General features: G+C 41.0%; 1 protein-coding gene across 2 annotated transcripts in view; it reads right to left on the reverse strand.

Moving 5' to 3' along the window:
* Positions 1-254: 254 nt before the first annotated feature.
* PGBD5 (piggyBac transposable element derived 5) overlaps positions 255-20,057 on the reverse strand; it is a 64,238-nt gene continuing 44,435 nt past the window's right edge. The window contains exons 4-7 of one of the 2 annotated variants that reach the window (XM_053973445.1): positions 15,601-15,781; positions 8,680-8,877; positions 2,618-2,723; positions 255-1,136 (exon numbers count right to left, since the gene is read on the reverse strand). In XM_053973445.1, coding sequence (XP_053829420.1) covers positions 941-1,136; positions 2,618-2,723; positions 8,680-8,877; positions 15,601-15,781 — 681 coding nt within the window. In that variant the 3' untranslated portion in view covers positions 255-940. Of the gene's footprint in view, positions 1,137-2,617; positions 2,724-8,679; positions 8,878-15,598; positions 15,782-20,057 lie in introns of both variants that reach the window. The other variant, XM_053973446.1, reaches the window with a different exon arrangement.

The following is a 20,057-nucleotide window of genomic DNA, read 5'->3' on the forward strand; positions in this document are numbered from 1 at the left end:
ATTTAAGATACAGTGGAAATCAAGAAAAAATATAGGTAATATATTTTGATTTCTCACCTGTACACTGACCGTGGCAGTTAAGATGTGAGGCAGTATTACTTACTGGTTTACTCACTGTTAATTACAGTAATTAACAGTAATTAATACTTATTAATACTTAATCACTTTGTGTAAAAAAATGCTTCATTATGGTTAAAAAAAGAAAATCAGTGTAGTGTATTTGTCATTTTAAATTCACTAATGTACTTGGTTTCTCCTAATTTTCCTGTGTTCCAACTGGGATCAAATTGTCTTATGTAACATTAAAAAAACAAAGGGGGAAAAAAAAACACAGAAAGAAGAAATCATGACTGGTCCTCTGTTCCTGGCTGCCTGCCTGCGAAGGTGGTGTTTGTCAAGATGCCTGCTGCAAGGTTCCTGCGCTGGGCTGCTCTGCCTGTCCCAGCGGAGGACAGCAGCGACGCCTCATGGGACGTGGGATGGCAGCTGCGCTCAGCCACAGCCCTCGGTGCCGCCTCACAGGGCTTGTCCCAGAATTTAGTAACTCCAAGGAAGGTGTAGAGTTTCCTGTAATGCCTATCTAGGACTGCTGAGCTCTGCCAGCTTCTGACAAGCTCTTGGCCCAAGAGGAACTTTACAAGGTGACCCTGTTCAACAAATAGCATTGAAATGATGGCTAATTTAAGTCTATTTTCGGTATACAGATTCCCACAGGGCATTCACATATGCAATTTTGTGTCAGCTTTTCCAGTGGCACTTTCTGCACGAGATGTTTACATCCAGCTGATACTAGGAACAAAGTTTGCACCTCTCTAGTGGCATCACTTGGCATTTCTGGATGACAGCACTGGTGGTGTCACAAGTTCCTTGCTTTGCCGCTCCAGGTGTGGCATCTTCTGCTTTCCCTCCAGCCCCTGCCTACGCCACCAAGAGCAAAGCATCAATGGGTGGGTGAGGTGTCCTCCAAGCCCAGAAGCTCCTTTACAAGTCTTTCACCAAACTGTGCACGGCTGTACCTTGTCACATGGTAGGCCTCTGACATTTTGTAGAGGATGTAGGCATTATTTATAGCGATGCTGATGGCAAACCAGAACACTTGTTGCCAGGTCTTGTTTGGTTTGTGAGAAATGAAATACCTAAAAGTCAAGAAAGGAGGGAAGAACATTGTTGAGCCAAACAATTGCAGCTGGGATGCAAGAAATCACCCCAGACAAAGATCCTGCAGTCCCAAAGGAGAAGCAGACATGGGACTTAATGCCTGGTTCAAGTATTATTTAAAGAAATTTTGTACAATATATTTGACAGATGTTAACATCATATTTGCACAATTTTGGACATTTCTGGTAGTATGTAAAAGAGCAGACCTCCTTGCTCTCAGAAGCAAACTTCTGCAATAATCTCACCTCTGTATCAGTCCATGTAAGCAAGAATACTGATAAACATTCCTTGAGCTCACCCATGACAAATATCCTTGTGATAGGAGATGTAGGTCTAAATCCGTTCAATTTGTAACTAAAAAAGTAAGCCTCAGTCACATTACATTACAGTTTTGGGAAGCTTACTGATGCTTCTCCTCAGGTTTATTGTGAGCAAAGGATGATTGCTGCTGCTGTGAACAGTAGGTGGGAGGATGTGGGGTTAGAGCGAGAGTGTACACTGCTGGTAGGTGGACCACAAGGCAGAACTAGAGAGGACTGACATCTTTATATTTAGGTTCTGACTAATTCTAGGACTGCCAGAATATTCTCTCTTTGGTCATAAGATTTCCTATTCTCCCATTTTCCTACTTTCTTTTTTTTAGTAACCATTTAAATGTACTACCCCAGCTTTTTTCCGCATTGATTTCCTCAGACCAGATCCCAACATCATTTTCCAGCGACCACCTCCTCCTCTTTCATATATTCTACTGAATTCTTGCTGCCTTGCCCAGAACTGGCTTGAAAAATCTGTGCTGCTTTTTCTCTCTTGTCAATTTCTAGTTCTTGAAATCTTCTGTACCTCATTGCTATTCCCACAGCCAAGCTTCACTACTGCTATTCTTACTCCCTGCTGTTCCTCCTTGCTACATTAAGAGCTAACACTGAGGACACCAACTGGAATTCAGGACCCAAAAGTTCTACATTCTGCTCTCTCATCATGTAGGTCAGCTTTACATGTAGAACTGAATGTCTTTTTTTCTTCTGGCTCCAGGTGACGCAAATATCACCAGGACAGATTATCAACTAAACATCATATACTGCTAGAGGTGGAGAGCTGAACTAGCTTGAGAGACTTGTGGGGCTGGTAGAGCCTTGTTGAATTGTCTATCAATCTGCTGGCTCATCCTCCCATCACTTCTTAAAAGTAATTTATAACATGCAAAGGACCTGTGTCTCAAAATTTCTTTTTTTTTTTTGTCTGATGGGTGGGTAGATAGAGCCAAACCAATACCAGCAATGCAGTTCTTGCTTTGTGCAGAGCCAGCATCTGATCTTTGATTTAAACAGAAGTTCTGTCAGAGACTCGGTGAAAGCAGCATTGGGCCCTCAGATGCAGCTCAACATGAACAATTCAAACCTTGCAGCAAAAGAGGAGGTGTGAAAAAAGTACACACAAACATGCACATCTTCTTACTTACTTGCTGTATTTATCATCATATTTGCAGATATAGCTAAGGTGAGCAGCAAAGGCTTCAACTGCCAGTGGGCATGGAATTTCTCCACTTTTCCTCTTAATTATAACTCCTGCATCAATTAGAAACATAACAGTTTTAAATTGACATCGTAATTCTAGCAATTGAAAAATATGTTTTCTATATATGGCTTATAAAATAAACATTATTGACAGTTTTCCACCTAAAGCTGGAAAATTATCTGTAACAGAGATGCTAACTTGATTTCTTTTCCCACAGGTAGTACATTGAACAAGTGGAAGGGGAAGAAGAGGGATCATTTTTCAGTTGGAAATGAAAAGGTGTTAGACACAAACATCTTTACCATATATTCAAAGGAACCCAGACATTCCTGTAGTCCCACAGTAGCACCCTACAGACAGTATTAGTCTCTCCTTTTTTGGGCCACAAGAAATTGTGGTCACCTCTAGAGCAGTGACTTGCTGTTATATGCTTTGAATTCTGGAGGTCCCAAATTAGTCCCTTGAAATTAAATCCTTTGCTTATCTCCACCCATGGGGGCTAAGGGCAACATCACCTTCTCTTCCCTGGTTGCCAATTGACACAGAGAAGAAAATACAGTAAGAAGGAGCCAACTGGCTGATCTCAGTGCAGACAGAAGTGAAGCTGGTGGGTGATTGCAGTCTCTCAGAAATGAAAAGCAGCCTGATTCCTGCTGTGGGGAGCCAGAGCTCAGAAGTACCCATAGGTTGCTCACTGGAGCTGAGCACACATTTTTCTGCCTGCAAGTGCTGCTTCCTGTCCTGCCTGGTCAGCTGGCTTGATAATTCAGCTCAACATGGGGGATGGCCATCCTGCCTACTGCAGAAATCTGTGGAAAGTCAACAGGCATCACCCTGCAGCCTTCTACCAACCACTCATTGCACATACAGGTGCTAGAGCACCTGTTACTAAATGCGCCCCATTCCTTCATGTGGTCTATCTTTGACCTGGCCTTATCCAACACTACAGCAGTATTTGTAAGTCCAATGTCCTCCTATGAAACTCTCCTAGCTCTTTTCTGATGTACTGCTCCCAGAGAAAGCTCCCCATAGGAAGAAAGGGTGGGTAAAACAAACTTAGAGCATAAGAGTCTGTTCCCTAACTTTTGACCTTATGCCCCCACATGTTTCAATTGTGGGCTTTCCAGGGTATGGAGCACCACTTACTCCATGGCTATGGCACACTGCCCAGGGAGGCTCCCTTCTCTCAAGTACAACACCATTTTCTCCAGGTCTAGAGAAGCACAGGCTTGGTCGCATCCTTTCTTAGCATCATTTCAGTACAGGTACAATCCTCAGCTTTCTCATTTCTCAAGCTTTCAAGAAAATTTTCTTCACCTTCCTTCTGCCAACTCTTTTACAATCAACCCTTAAATGCTACTCACGTTTTGATTACAGACTTCATCATTTCATTCCTCCACCTGGAAGTCTCATTCCATCCATTATCTCTGTCAAGCCCCCTGTGCTGTCCTAGCTGGCAGGCTCTATTTTGAAGCTAGTATGCCACATACTAAATGTCATGTTACAGCTGAGCCATGCAGAAATTTATTTGGGGTGTTTAAAGTCTGATTTTTCAAGAGTCCAAAATTATATTACCTCTGAATTGTTCAATACACTCTCCTTTCACCTCTGCCTCCTCAAACTGGGTGTAAATGTAGCCCAAGGAGTGGTGGGAAAAACCAATCAAACAAAAAAAAATTCTTCATTACATTCATGTAATTATTATAGTGTGGTTTTGATTCTTTTAATGAGTCCTACACATATCTGGCCAGCATGAGGTAAAAAGAACTGATACACCACCAGCCTGCTGCAGTAGTGCTGCAAAATCACTTGCTATCTCATCAGGGCAAGTCAGGGAAGGTTAAGTATGTTCCTGGTATAATTATTATACAAAAAAAAAAAAAAAAATTACCTTCTTTCTCCTCTTGCTCTCTTCTCTTTCTTTCCCTTCTCTTCCTTTGGAGAATTTGTATTTCCTTTGTGATTTACTTTGTATTCATAATCTTTAAAGGAATGCATTGCGGTGGCAGAACCGTATACTCCCTATCACTTTCTATTATATTTCCCATAACATTCCCCTGTTTTGAGTCTATAAATAGCTTTATAGGCATACTATTTTCACCCCTTCCTAGGCTTGTTTTGTAGCCATAGCCCACCTTCCCAGGGAAGACAACTGCCAGAGCTGGGTCATTCCTAGCTGCAGGTATCTGTGGCACGTGGTCCTGAACCAGCTGACTCATTGACACATCCAATGAACCATTCCCCCTCCTGGTCCTCCCCCAGCACCGCTGTGTTCCCATTCCTGGCAGCACTCCAGGGAACATACCACCTGCACAGCAGCCACAGCCTGCCTTTGCTTCCATGCTGGAAAGGGCACTGACTGCCAGCCTCCATCCTGTCACAATAGAAAGGCATTACCTTTTGGGTTTGGCGGTCTTTTAACCCTTTCTTCTTTTTAATTTAAAATTTTAAGCTGTATGCTTGTGAAGCAAAGCTTGAGAAATACTACCTCAAATGAAACAAGACAAAAGACAGGTTTACATATGTTTGTTTCCTGAAAACACTTATCCTAAGCCTATCTAGAATCATGCTTTTTTAAAAATAGGAGTCCCACTAATACCAGCACTTGCATCCATCTTGTCAAACCCTGAGATTTCATAACAGTATAAAAGAAGGGGCATTGCATGATCCAAGTGCTATCTGGCTTTTTATCAGGACCTCGATTTCTTAAAGTTCTTTATCGGAATTGCTGACATTCAGCATTGTACAAGGTCTGATGATCGAGGTCTTCTCACTGAGGTCCTCCAGCCCCGTCCCCAATCTCACTATACTATATATACTATACTATATACAACCCCCTGCCTGTAGTCTCACAAAGGACACATGGAAATGGTAAGTTGAAACCCTAAGCTTATCTGTTCTGAAATATGTTTTTTAACTTCACGCCTTTTTCCCCAGATTTTCCAATTCTGGGCCAATCTCACAAGCTGATTTTTTCAGGAAACTAGACTGTCACCAGTCACCTATCACTCCAGCTTCTCCCAGAGAAAGAACCACACAGAGACTCATACAACTGCTTCATACAATTGTGATGACTCTACATCATCTCCTATCTTCTCACAAGTCACTTTTGAGGTGCTAACATGCCATCTGCAGCTCTTTATTCCTTGCATATGTGGCCCAAGCTCTGTTTTCTATGCTTAGTTATTGACTGTTTAGCTTTTAAGTAGAGCTAGTTGGTGAAGAGCACCTGTGGAAGTTCTTCTCAGAAAGAAGCTACTTAAAGAGATCTTGGGTTCAACAGTTTTTTGCTGAAGATGTTATTCTGGGCATCCTACTGGGCAGCAAGTGAGGTTGCTGCCTGCTCCATCCTGCTACACATGATAGGTAGAAAAGATTGCAATTATTTCTAGAACACAATAATGGAGATGCTGAGGAAGTGGGCATCAGATCTAGCGTGAAAAACCAAGATGCAGCCTTATCCCACAGATGGGGACATTTGGACTAGCACACAGATTACCTGCTTTAGAATAAGTTAACTTTTTTTATCTCTGGGGGTCCCTATCTCTTTTGAATTTTCACTTCTTCTGTAATACAAGCTCAAGGAAAAATTAAAGCTTAAGAGCAATTAAAAATCTGACTGGATTTTGTTCTAGACAGAAACTACATACTTGATAGCAGAGTAAGCAGGATATGTTTGCAAGACCAAAGGAATTAGGTCCATCCTTGAGTATCTGAGATGATATATTATGACATGCTGGTTTAAAACATCCATAATAAATAACCTGCTGCATCTAAAAATAGTATTCACAGATCTGCTCTGACAAGTGTACTGCCCTCCTGGTGCCTCTGGCTTGGATGGGATTTGCACTCCTAGTACAGGCAAGATTTACCTTCTTGACTTTTCTTTAAATTGCAATAAATAGTTAATTATTAGCTATGTCCACCTCTTTTCTCATCCTAAGTGCTCTGTTGACCATCTCTTGCCTACTGTTTTTAAGGTTTTATCTCCATGGTCTCCTCCAGCCCACGCAAACTTACACTCAGCCAAGTGCAAATGCACTGTGCATCACCAGACAATCCCACTGGCACCAGTCTCTGTTCAACCACCTCATGTGGGTTTTAACCCCGTTTAACTACCTCCTCTCCCATGTAACATGGGCTGAGCACATCTGTGCTACAGGCCTGCCTCAAGCAGCACAGATTTCTCTTCTTCTTCCTCTATATTTACATACCTTAGAGGAGACTGGTGGTCCAGCTTCTCTTGAGTTGGTTTAAACTATCTTTGCTTTACTGACTTTAGCGATGTGAAATCAGAGGCAAGCAATCTGGTCTCTTGCCTTCCCATTGAGCTTCCATCTGTTCCCATGTTCCTGCTAAAGACTCTTTGCCCAGCATCACTCTCTAAAAAAGCCAGTCTCTGTTTTCTGCTCTGATTCACAGTGAACTATGTCAACTGTCCCAGCCAGCATTTGGTAAACAATGAGTTGGGAAAGCCTTGTCCATCACACACAAAGGTCATTATCACAAATACCTCACACACACCACCTACAATCCCATCTATGCCAAAACAGACCCAACGTCAATCACAAGCACAACAGCTCACACCTCCATATCCTGCTTTTAAAGGATGCTGCCAGCATAGTCTGCTTTTGCTCCTCTTTTTAAAAGGGCAGTTAACACTGATGTTTATAAACAGAGTTTTTTCCTAATATTTATGAATTATAACCAAATGCTCCATGCTAGTCTATAAAAAACAAGTAGTAGTTTATAGTGATAAGTCTTGTCCAGTTAGTGCTGCTGAATGATCTAAATCCAGCAAGAAACACAAGGAAAACAGCACAAATCCTGATGGTGAAAGCCCCTCATGGGGAGATACATTACTCCAGAGACTGGCTTCAGTAGGGTGTCTGAGTGTCATACTTCCTTCTCATAAATATTTTCAGCATTTGTGCTCAGACATCAGTCCGTCTGAATCACCAAGTCCTCACTCTGCTGGGATGCCCAGCACAAATTCATCAGGAACAGCCATGCTTTGCTAAGGCAATGAGCCTTTTGGCAATGCACTGAATAACACACCAAGTCAGCTTCCTCAGCTTACCATACAGTAATTCTAGGCCTTAGCTTTGCTTCTGTGATCTGTAAACACATGTGAGAGTTGTTTGGGATTCAGAAAATTAGTGTTGAATATGCCTTTGAATTAGTGGCTTTGTGTTTAAATGTTTATGTTCTACTCATTTGTCTCTGGCAGTTATACATAAATCTGAATTATAAAAATTCTAAGAAACTGAAACAACATTCTCATTGAAAAACTAATTTCAAGAAGTTTTAGTCATTGCATTTTACAGAAGTTTCCAAATGTTCTTAAAACCATTTTATACTTTCAAAAAGGAAAATATTTCAGTAGCAAGAAGCTCTCTGTAATTATTTGAACTATCCGAATTATCTGGTTTGGTTTCTTTTCATCGACTGCCAAAATCAATTTAACATACAGCAGGAAACCTTAATCATATCTAATCCTGGCAAAAAAAGATACTTGTTTGTGACTAAGATTTTACTAGATAAGAAAAATTAATTGTAGGATCTGCTTGAAGTTCAAAGTACATCATGACGTTTATTAATTTTTCTGTTGCAGCAATCCTACAAGATGCTTTGCAAATGGGGCTAATATTGTCTTATGCAGTACCCATCTTCCATTCTCGGAACATCAGCAAAGATATATTCTTTACACCTGAAAGGATAGTGCCTCTACCAGCTCAGGCAAGGAGGCTGCATTAGCAGTAGGCTTTTTAACCTTTGTATGAGAAAGAAAGAATAGCTGTATGAAGATACAAAAGGGAAATTATCACTACAGCTACTGTTTATCTAGGTTGTATGATCAGTTACAACAGCTACTGTTTATCTAGGTTGTATGATCAGTTACAATCAAACTCTTTGTTCAGGCTTATTATCAATCTCAGTGACTCACTTTGGCTTGTGACATAAAGCATGTGCACTTTTGAGATGAGAAGTAGGAATATTGCTTACCTTGTTGAACTGGAGAATAGGCATTGGTCAGAAAACGAAAGTGCCCTTTATTGTACCAGCAAATCAATGACATGTTTCCCTTCATTCTTATTCTGTACTGTCCTCTGGACTGTGGAGTTGCAGAATTGATCAGCATGGATGGAGGTAGGCCTGTGCAGTCACTCTTCCTGGTGCTCAGCAACCCACAGCAGTAAATCTCTGCATGTGAAAAACACATTCCCTATTAGCAAGCCATTGCATGGACCTAGAGAGCAAAACCAGCAGAGCGAGCCTGAAAGAACTCTGAAAGAACTTGCCCTACAACGTTCTAGTCCAACAGATATGTCAGCCAACTGGTTTTCTTCTGTAATACCAAAGATTTGTGTCCTACAGACAAGTGCAGAAAGCCTGATATCTTGTTGAAATATATTGAGGCCTCCTGCACTGTCACGATGAAACAACAGGAAAAATAATTCAGGGTATTTTCCTAGCATTAGCACTTACAATCTGCATTTAACATTACAACATGTTTAAAACTGGTCTCAAAATTTCCCCAGTGATGATATGCATTATGGGACAAATCAGAATTTATGATCTGAGAGAGTCTTGGCTGTTTAACAGAAAGAATAAATTTTGGAGGGCACAGGGAGGTAGGGAAAGCTATAGCATCTTAGATGTTATAATATAACATACTATATTAGTAGATGTTAAAATATAATATCTCAGATGTCAACTGAAATAAATTCTCCTACATTACTCCCATGATGCTTTTAGTCACAATAGTTTAATCTGCTGCTTCACTATGCTGCCACGTTCTTGATTTTTAGCTCAATACTCCTTGCACCTGCATCATCTGCTTTGCTAAGGAAATGCTGCTTAGGCAGCTAAAAACCACTGGTTGATTGAAAAAAAATGCATATGCCAGAAGGATGGAGAAGATGGAAATTTCAGTGAAAACCAATTTTAGGGCACTAAAGCAAGCACTGATCGTGTCCTGCAAAGACACTAGAGGCTCTTGCAGGAGACACAGTCTGTTGCTCACAGCTTCTTGGCCTTTTCATATGCCTCTCATTGTGAGAGGCAATGAATAAAAACTAACACAACAAAATGCATCTCAATACAGCCAGGCAGGTGCAAACAAGGTTTGAAAACAACGTTAATAACAATGCTTGAATTTTTCATTAGGCTGTGAAATACTAACAGCCTGTTTCTGTTAGTCCAAGAGAAGCAGATCAAATTGTTCCCTGACTCAAAGAAATCTTGGATGGAAATTTCCATGGTCTCTTTCAGTTTTGTGTTAACCCATTTGAGTAGAAAAAAACAGTGGGCATGGAAGCAGGTGACATCTGTGCATATCTTGTGGTGGTTTAAAGCTCATCTGTCAGCTAAGTCTGCTTGATCAAATTTTTCATCATGTTGAATTTTGCATTATATCCTTACAGCGAAAATACAAAGTCAGAAGGCAGTGTTTGGCTTCCCCTAAATATATTATCTCTGTTCTTATGTTTCCCTAAACATGTTACCTCTGTTCCTGGATTTCCATTCATGTGGCTCTTCTGCCTCTGTCTTTCTAGAAGCACCTAAGCTCTTGAGTGCGCATGCAGCCTTTGTCCTTGCCTATAGTAACTGGTATGCTGAACATCCCCTCAACAGCTCACAGACACTACAGGAATACTAATAAATTAATTGCATATATTCATGCATTGGTCCAGTTGCTGTGGGAAGATCTACAAGAAGCTACAGCTCTTCCATCAGAAATTTAAGACACTGATGAGAGAAGAAGGTCAACCAACACAGCAACTTCATTCTCAAGGGAGAAACCTGCATTCCACCAGTTATTTCTAATGAATGAATCTGTCCCTGGAAATCTGTAAGTTCCTTCCACAAAGAAAATTAGAAAAGCCTGATGACAATAGGCTTGCAATCATTATAGAGGGAACTGCACCTCCAGTGGAAAGCTGATTTTCTATTTTTCTTTTTAAAAAATTCTTCTGTTGCTAAGACGTACCCAAACAGTGTAGGTCACGTACCTGCGGACTATGCCATTAACATAGCAAACATTTATAAAGCTTTCTTCTAGTCAATATTAAGATCTTCTCGCTTTGATAACAAGCAAACCTGAGAAGAATTTCTTTAACTGCCCAGAGTTTATTATTCACTGAAATGTGATACTTTTTCCATGAGGCTACAATGGAATAAAACCAAGCTAGTAACTACATTATTGTCCTAAAGCTTCAAAACAGCAACAGCCATCTTTGAGATCCCATAATAATTAGTTGTAGCCTTTCCTTTTACTGTAGCAATAAGCCTGCAGAAAATTTCCAGCAAGTGTTCCACTCCTCATGTAGAATAATGGGAACCATTTTCTTTCTAAGGAACACATCATGTACCCTTCCTGCTGTACAGCCTAGAAAAGTGCAGCATTTCTGCAGATTTACTACCATCTCTCATCATGGATGAAACCCTTAATCTACTGTAGAGGTTTTTAAAACCACCTAGTTACTATAGCAATAGAAACAATAAAAATTTCACCCATCTGGCTCAATGAAGTTTTTGTGTGTAATTAAATCAGAATTACAACAGGTGTTTTCTGCACACACAGGAGTCAGTTGAAACAGTCTGTTCTCTGGTCTTCTTAAACTGTAAGTGTAATATAAATGACTACAACTAAGATAGTTTAGCAAAGAAGAAGAAATGTGGCATAGTCACCCAAAACTCATTGCCAGAGTCTCCAGCCTCCAGAGAGCTTGTGCTGAAGCCTGTTTCACCACATCTACACTAGTACAGTTCACAAAGGCCGTCAGGCTTGAACTAATTCAGACAAAAATACACAGTCTGCAATCATTTATTCTGCATGCAACACTGGGTCAAGTCAGAGCTAGGAAACCAGGGTGGGGCTGCTGTGGGGAGCAGAAGTGTGCTTGATTTAGTCAATGTGCTGGAGATGCAGTATCCTGCAAACCTTGTGGGAATGCCATGGTCAACCAGGCTGGCAGTTCTTGCAGCTTTGCCAACACCAGCCCCTCTGCAGAACAGAGCCAGCTGCTCCTGCTGGTTGAGAACATGCAGAAGAGACTTTCAGGGATCATATATTTAAGGGAAGCATGGAACACAGGGCTTTAGGAAGTTTTGTCCTCTATAAAGGACAATATTAATGCTTTGAGACGTAACAAGGGATGTGGCTATGAATGAATATCAAAGCAAATAGCAGTGACAGCTGTCTGCTCACAGAACAGAGAATCTGGGGCATTTCAGTGCAGGTTTCCAGTTCTATTCAGAGGCCAGTGAAAGAAATTCTTTGTATGTCCCCTGGAAAAAAAAAGGTCTATTCAGGGTTTTGATTTTGAAAATTATCAAAGTGCTATCTTATTTTCTGAAATTTTCCCAGTTCTTGGTATCTTCACATAGGTCTTAGAATTATGTTCACTGACATCCCTTATATTACAAGGCACACTATTTTCTACTGTGGTACAGTGAAGGTGCTACAACACAGGCTCTCAATAAACAGAGAGTGTTATTGTCTTTAACAATAATGCATGTGTGGGCTACAGTGAGGAAAAGTGAATGACAGTTAAGATTTAACAACTTTTTTTTTATAGGATTACAGGGTCCTATAGATTAAAGAACAGTTCAGGCTGAAAAACAACTCAGGAGGTCTCCAGTCCCATCCCCTGACAGAAATGGGTGAACTCTGTGGCCAGACAGTGCCATTCAGGGCTTTATCTTGTCTGGGCTTGTAAATTTCCAAGGACAGAAACTGCACAACCTGTTTGGGTATCCTGCTTCACTGCCCTCAGGAAAAATCCTGCATCTAGTCTCAACATCTTTTGTTTCAGCCTAAATATGTTATTTTTTGTCCTTCCACAATGCACCACTGTAAAGAGCCAGCTCCATTCTCATTATAGAGTAGCATAAAGCTGCTTTTGCATCCCCCTAAAGCCTCTTCTCAACCTGAACATGAACAGTTCCTTTCCCATAGCAGAGTATATTTGTATACAGAGTATTCTTGTACTGGGTGCATGTTGTCTAGAACAGGAGAAAATAATCACCTCCCTTGATCTACAGGATACACTCCTGTTAACACAGCCCGGGACAGTGTTAACCAGCTTGGCTGCTAGGGCATGCTGCTGGCTCAGGTTCAGCATGCTGGTTACCAAGACCCCAAGTCCTTTCCATCAAGAATTTTGAAAGGAACAAATAGAGTTTTAGTGAGTGAATTTCCGGATTTTCTAGAATTGCCTTCAACTGCCTTAAAACTTTCATGTTCCCAGAAAGTTTATGGCTTCCAAGCATGAACTTATTTAAATATTTCCCTGTTTCCCTGTTGATAGTCATGAAACCCTCAAACAAAATAAAGCAGTTAAGATCAATACCAATTTCTTTTTGGTTTTGGCTCTCAATGGATCTTTCTACCACTGGTCCTGCTCTAGCCCAGAAATGGAATCTTCTTGAATAAAAAAAGTAAATTTATCAGTTTAAGAAGGGGTCTTGATCTGTCATGAGCACCTGAGCATAGATACTTTTCAACAGGCTCTCATGACACTTTCTGGTCATGGCGTCACTCTGTTCAGGTTTAGCTGAAGTCATACACCAAAAAAGTGTCACACACCAAAAAAACCCCAACGTTGACTTCACTGCTGAAGGAGACTCTGTGGTAGATCAGGAGAGATCTCTCTGTCCAGTCCAGGCTTCTTTGCATGCCTCTCCCCAAATGTACTGATAACGCAGCAGGATCCCAGCAGGTGCTGGCAGTACACAACCTGCTTTGCAGCAGAGTCAATAAACACCATCTCCCCCAAGGCTCTTACTGATTTCACCACAGCTTGACATCTCAAGCATCTCACCTCTCCCAGTGTCTCACAGTCCTTCCAGCTCAGCATTCCCTTGCAAAACCTCTTTGCTAGCCCCTAGCTGCTCATGGCAAATGCAGACAATCCCATTGACTTATTAAACAGAAAGACTATTCTCCCCATGATCTTTTTTGTCTACGAGTGCCACGCTATATCGCAAAGTAAATAAACGTGCTTTCTTAGTGTCCACCCCCTACCCACCTAATAGCTTCACCCCTAGGAAGGTGATAGTGTGTACCAGATCTGAAATTTAATTTTGGAGGCAGCTGTCAGAGATTATAGTCTCATGAAACTACATAACAAATCATGAACCAGAATGAAATCTCAGTGTTGTATTAGCATATTTGATCAGATACTAAATCAAAATTGCATGTTTTTAAAAGACATTACTGAATTTGTTACCTGCTAGAAACCATTAATTTGAATGATCTGTGCAGTGTAAAGCCTATGAATAATTCAGCTCTGTTAACAATTTGAATTATCTGCAAGTAATAAACATTCAGCTGGTTTAGTAGCCATGTATCTTTATTACTAGGGTTACTGACCAAATGGATCATGCCAGATCATCTTTATCCTTCTCTAGCTGAGCATAGAGGATGAACTCAGTCAAGCTGTCAGTGTTTACATTTAAACGTTAACATTTCATCTCAGGTACAAACAGTATGTGTGTTATCCTCTGCATTTTTTTAAACTCACATTTTGCATCATTGGTTTCGTAGTCTTAAAAATGTAATGCTTATAATCAGCTAAGAAAAGCCATCTAACAAAGATACGTCTCTGCTTAGAGAAAAAACCCAGTGCACTATAAATATGCTCTACTCATTTCCCATTTGGCTGTTCGCAGCATTTGGGAAACCATGGCTCTTTTATGAGATATGCAGAAATTCCTCTGTAGCCAGTGAGCTTCCAGCTTGCCTGAATTAATGTAGGAGATAAGTTCTGTATGGAGCTCAACAGATGCAGCCCTCAGTGCCAACACAGTCTGTAGTGCTAAACTACAGCACTGGTGCAGCTCACCAATGTTCTCATTTTAAATGAGAATTAACATATTGTCTCAATTCCCAGACTTTCCCCCTGCTTTGGGCCATGTGTCATTAATATAATGGTTTGTGTGGGTTTCATTTTCTGCAATGACAAAAAATCTCCAACTTGGACAGCAGAGGTATGTCAGCAAACAGCCTCGTAGCTGTGATGCATGATGGCAGTTCCAGCCTCATTGCTGGGAAGGATCTATTTGATGCACCACATCACTCTGAAAGGCTGTGCTGACTGAAGAACAAGACCACAGTGACATGAAATGACTTAGAACAGATGGCAAGAGTGCAGGATCCTATAACTGGAGGGGAGTCACAAGTCCTCAGCTTCGCTGAAAGCAAAGCAGCATGTGATTTTCCATGCTCAGAGTGAGAGGGCATTTGACAGAAAGGATGACCTGGGATTGCTCTTTGCAGTAGCAAAAGACTTGCTTGGGAGAGCTGTATCAATGGACATTCTGCTGATAAGTGTGTTTTTGCTAATGGAGAGTTTTGTTTTGCTTTCAAAACTAAAATCTGTCCTATCAAGGTATGTTGATACTAGCAAAAATCCCTCAAAACACAAGAAGCCAAACTTTTCTAGAGCTTTTGCAAAGGCATAAAATGTTCTCTAGAAAAAACACATCTTTAACAGATATTAAATCAAAAAAGACTTCTAAGGCACATCTCTAAGGATTCACCCCATCCCTCATCTTTCACAACAGGAACAGAAAAATCATGAGCAGACAGGAAATTCCTTGAAAAGTCCCCCAGGTCACATAGGAGATTTGACCTCACATTTCTAAGTCAAAGAACAAAAGCAAGCACTTTAAATAACCATATTAAAATTGTTTTTACATCCTCATTTTGAAGATTTAAAAAGGAAGATTTAAAGAGCAACTTAGAAAGTCTTCTGCATAGTACCTTCTCATGAATGAGAAGTTTACTTAGACATGAACAACTTACCTATACAAGGAATTGAAATATCAGTGAAGACTTTAGGAATTTTTTTAAAATTCAATAGCATGAGGCCCCTAGGTCTGTCACCATTAAAACCCAATGAGTCACCCAACACACACCTTGCTTCTCAAATTCTTCAAAGAGGTTCAGGCTGGTAATGCTTGGGCCTGTGAAGATGATGTAGTTCTTCCCAGAGGCGTTTTGACAAAGGCTTTTGGCCACCATGCTGTGAAGCTGTGGTTTGTTCTTCAAAGCATCCAACCCATCAGCACCACTCCCTTCTTTGAGGTGGACATAAATCTTAAACGAGAAATGGTAAGAAAAGTCAGAAGGTTATAAGGAATCCAGAGGGAGCAGATGCAATTCCCAACAAACCTGCACAGCTCAACTTGAGACAAGCAGAGAAAGCAGCAGACACTTGTTATAAAGGATAATTAAAGTCCCTCTCAAGGGCCTGTTGCTTTTAAACCAATTCAGGTTAGCTGGCACAGTTACTGATAAATACAGCATCCTTCACTTCACTTCTGAGGCTCCTGTCACTGTTGTGCAGTTTGAAGATTTTTTGCTTGGCAGGAAGACTCCAGTCATAACTGGGATTATACGTTACACTGAATCTGCATAGGCTTCATTGCTGCCAGCAAAAGGAGAGCATGGGAACTTCAGTTTCAAGAAAAGCCAGTGTAAGATGCCAGAAGGAAATGGCCCATTACCTTCACTACATTAATATTGAGATTTATTTCCCGTTTGCAGTAACCGTCAGGTTGTGACACTGGTGTGTGTGCACCTCCATAAATGAACAAAATGCACACCCAACCAGACAGAACACCGTGATCAAACTCCCCAGGCACAGTGCTAACACTTAGATCCTTTACATAGATCCTGACTTGGAAGCAACCCACCAAAACAGTTTGAACTATACAGACGGAGAAAATGTGTAACCTTTTGTTTGTACGCAAGTCTTCTATTTTACTTCACTGACAGTATTTTACAAGCACAACTTTCACCCTAGTTCAACACTTAATAAAGCCAAGTAGGCATCCAACCTTCATCTTGTTCTAAGAGCTAGCAGAAATAACATGCTGGAAAGAGAAATAGGAAGAAGCAAACGCTGTACTCAAATACTATTGTAATACCATGGAACTTGCAAAGATTTAAATACCCAAATAAATGTAAATTTTCAGAAGAACTTGCCCAGGCCTACTTTTGTGACTTTGGCTCTGAAATACTCAAATCTTTTATGAATTACAGAAAATTTTACCTGTCAAAGAAAAAAACTGAAACTTGTTTAGTATTCAGGGGCAGGAAAAAGTAATTTTGCCAGGGTTTTTGGAGTGATATATCCACAGCAACTTTGTTAAATTTGTTTGAGAATACAACCATGCAAAACATGCACCATTACTTTTCTGTATAGCTTATTTCTCTTACCAACAGACGCTGTTACAAATGAAAATTCATAGCAATCCTCAGAGAACAAAAATGCTCATGTTTGCACTAGTGCTCCCAGTAATTTGTAACTCAATGATCTTAGAGAAGAACAAAATTCAATTAAATAGCATCTCCCTGTTTTAGATGGTGCATCTCCCAGCACTGGTATTCTGTGTAATATTCCCTAGCAATTAATGCATCATGGAATAGACCTCAACAGAATGTGTTACATATGAAATTTCTGGGAAATTAGACATAATTTGTATTTTGAAGGAACTGACATGCTGAAAACAAAGTTGGTGCAAGGACAAATGCACGCGAATTCCAAGAAGCAGAGTGTATATTAACAGGAAGACTTAAATACACCACTGGTCTTAAAAAAAAAAATTAAAACCACTTTTATTGTTAGAAACAGCTCCCAGATGAGGACAAAGGCAGCAATGTTTGCAGACTCCCTGATTCTGCTCCACTCATTTTTGCTAGCTGTCAAATTTGTGCTTTCTCCAGTTCTAAGACTGAGGACGAGCTAATTATGATGAGTCATTTAGGTTATTAATCAGGGCTCCAGAGAGCCAGTGGAATGCATTCAAAGAACAGATTGTTCCAAACTTACAGCAAAGGTATTTTGTGATTATTGGCAACAAAATTAAGATTAGGTTACTAGTATGTCAGCACAGAGACCACACATCAAACCCTCAAAATCTACAGACTGGGCAGTGGAGACAGAAGACACAGACATATTAGTTTTGGCCTTGGATTTGTAGATGACCTGAAAACAAAGCAGGAATTTCTCTAAGTCTATAGAAGTGTCTTACACCTTACCTCCCCGTGTCCAGTAAATCTTAGAGTCTCTCCTGCTGCATGCTTGCTCCATGTTCCTTGTTGCTGCCTCTCCAAGGGACAGTCCTCTGGCACTGCTGGTGTGCCAGCTGGTCCCTCGCTGTGGGCTGGTTTGCCTCTGCGAGCAGCTCCTTCAAAGAGCATGCCCAGCATGCAACTGGCCACTGAGGTACCACTACTTTCATGTGAAGATGCGACACATTTCACAGGTTTTGTTAGCACAATTCCCTGTGCATCTGGCTGTGAATCTCAACCCCCTTGCTCTGTTCACCTCTCCAGTGGCTGTTACTTAAATGCCCACACCCACTGCTGAACCTTTCCTCCTCCTCCAATATTAAATATTCTTTCTCCTTGGGCAGTTCCTTACCTATCCAAAACCAGCCTTTTTTCTTGGCACAGTATTTCTTGTTTTGGAGAAGCATCATTCAAAGCTTTATTGGGATGATGGGTGACAGCAGCACAGTGTTGGAAGGCATAAAGGCTGCTGTGGAACAGTGGCTGTGTGTCGTGGGGACAGGACATTTTCATGCTCATTATCCCAATCGTGGTTTCTGTTCCCTGTTCTCAGTTTGTTTTGTCTTCCTTCCCCCCCCCCCCCCCCCCCCCCCCCCGGCTCGCGGCTGGCTTGCTGCTGGGCTTGCTTGCTGCTTTTGCTTGCTGCTGGCTGCCTGCTTTGCTGGCTCTGTTTTCCTCTCTTTTTTCTCTGCTTTTCGCTGGCTTGCTTTTTTGCCATTTTTTTTCCTTTTCCCCGGTTTCCGTTGTTCCCTTCCCCCCCCTCCCCCGAAGACATCGGACCTACTCCGGGCAGGAGCTCCCCCGGGGTCTGCGGAAGAAGCTTCGTACCCTCTGCGGCGAAGAGAGATACAGCTCAACCCCCTTGGACTGGTGAAAACATCTGTGGTCATCTTGGGCTATTTCTCTTGTGCTGGGGAGTGTTTTTTGTTGTTCCTTAATAAACAAGTTTTTTCCACTTCCCCTCTGAAGGAATTCCTCCCGAACCCGGTGGTGGGGGGAAGTTGCGGAGGGTTTGGTTTCCTATAAGGGGCTCCTTTGGAGATGTTTTCACCTAATTTGTCCTAAACCAGGACACTGTGTAAAGATAACTGGCAAAGGCATGGCTTCAAATATCTTTGCAAATCCCTAGGATCCCATATAGCCTTCATTTTCCCTCATCCAGCTTATTTTATTCTACCTCAACCCATTAAGATCCTACCAGCTGAAGCCCACAACATTCCCTGCCTTTCTGTAATGCATTAGAAGTGTTATTTAATAGTCAGGAATCTGCAGAAAAAGCACCAGTTGCCAGAAATTGGCTGTCAGACATTCATAGGCACAGTCAGAAACTGCTCCCCCAAAATGTTTGTTAAACCATTCACTAGACCTTCTGGTTTGTCCTGGGACATTAGAATTTTGTGTTCTTTCCATGTGAACTGTGCAGGACAGCCCAAGCAGTGCTTCTGGAATATCTGCAGAGATCTCTTTCTCTATCTTTTCTAATGGCTACTGATACATTTGATCTACAGCATCAGTTGGGATAACCTGTATAGATGTGACATCATCTTAGGAGGTGACTATGGGCTGAAGATATTTAACATGCAGTGCTTTTTCTATTCATTTCTCAATTATTTGTTGAATATTTGTAGAATATCTGTTGTTCATCAGAACAGTGACATGCTCAGTTGTGCCTTCTCTCTATCTGGGGTTGCCCTACTGCACCAGATACTTTCCAGTATGTTTTCATTACCTTCTTGTGGAAAATTCATAAGGTCTCACAGAAACTGAATAAAAAACTGAACACTTGGGAATAAAAGATACATCTTAACTGCACATTTAAGAGAATATGCCCTAGAAACTGAAATATTGGTGATTCTGCTCATATTTAAAGCTCAGATGGCATATTGAAAGCACTTGTGAATAGCACATCCCAAATACTCCACCTTCATACATAATTGAAGCACCCCAGGGTACAATTCTCAAATTAAACAGATGACATTTGGAAGCAAAAAAAATGGGCAGAGGTAGTAATCAACAGAAGGAAGATTTTGAAAAACATACTGTGCAAAAATATTTCACAAAGGGCAGATCCTAAACAACCACAAAACAGAAGCCATGTTTTTAGATGACAGTTATAAAAGCAAGATAGCAAAGTAAAGTAGTCATGATTTTTTCGATCCTCAATAGCTATTGAAAAAATAACTTCATTTTTTTCACAGCTAACCCACAACTGCACATTCCTAGCACTACTTTCTAGATCCCGCCTCAGTCGGTCTTCCCCTCTCATCCTAAACCTCACCTTCAACTTCTTTAAGAC

Source organism: Vidua macroura, chromosome 3 (assembly GCF_024509145.1).
Source record: "Vidua macroura isolate BioBank_ID:100142 chromosome 3, ASM2450914v1, whole genome shotgun sequence".
Taxonomy (NCBI): domain Eukaryota; kingdom Metazoa; phylum Chordata; class Aves; order Passeriformes; family Viduidae; genus Vidua; species Vidua macroura.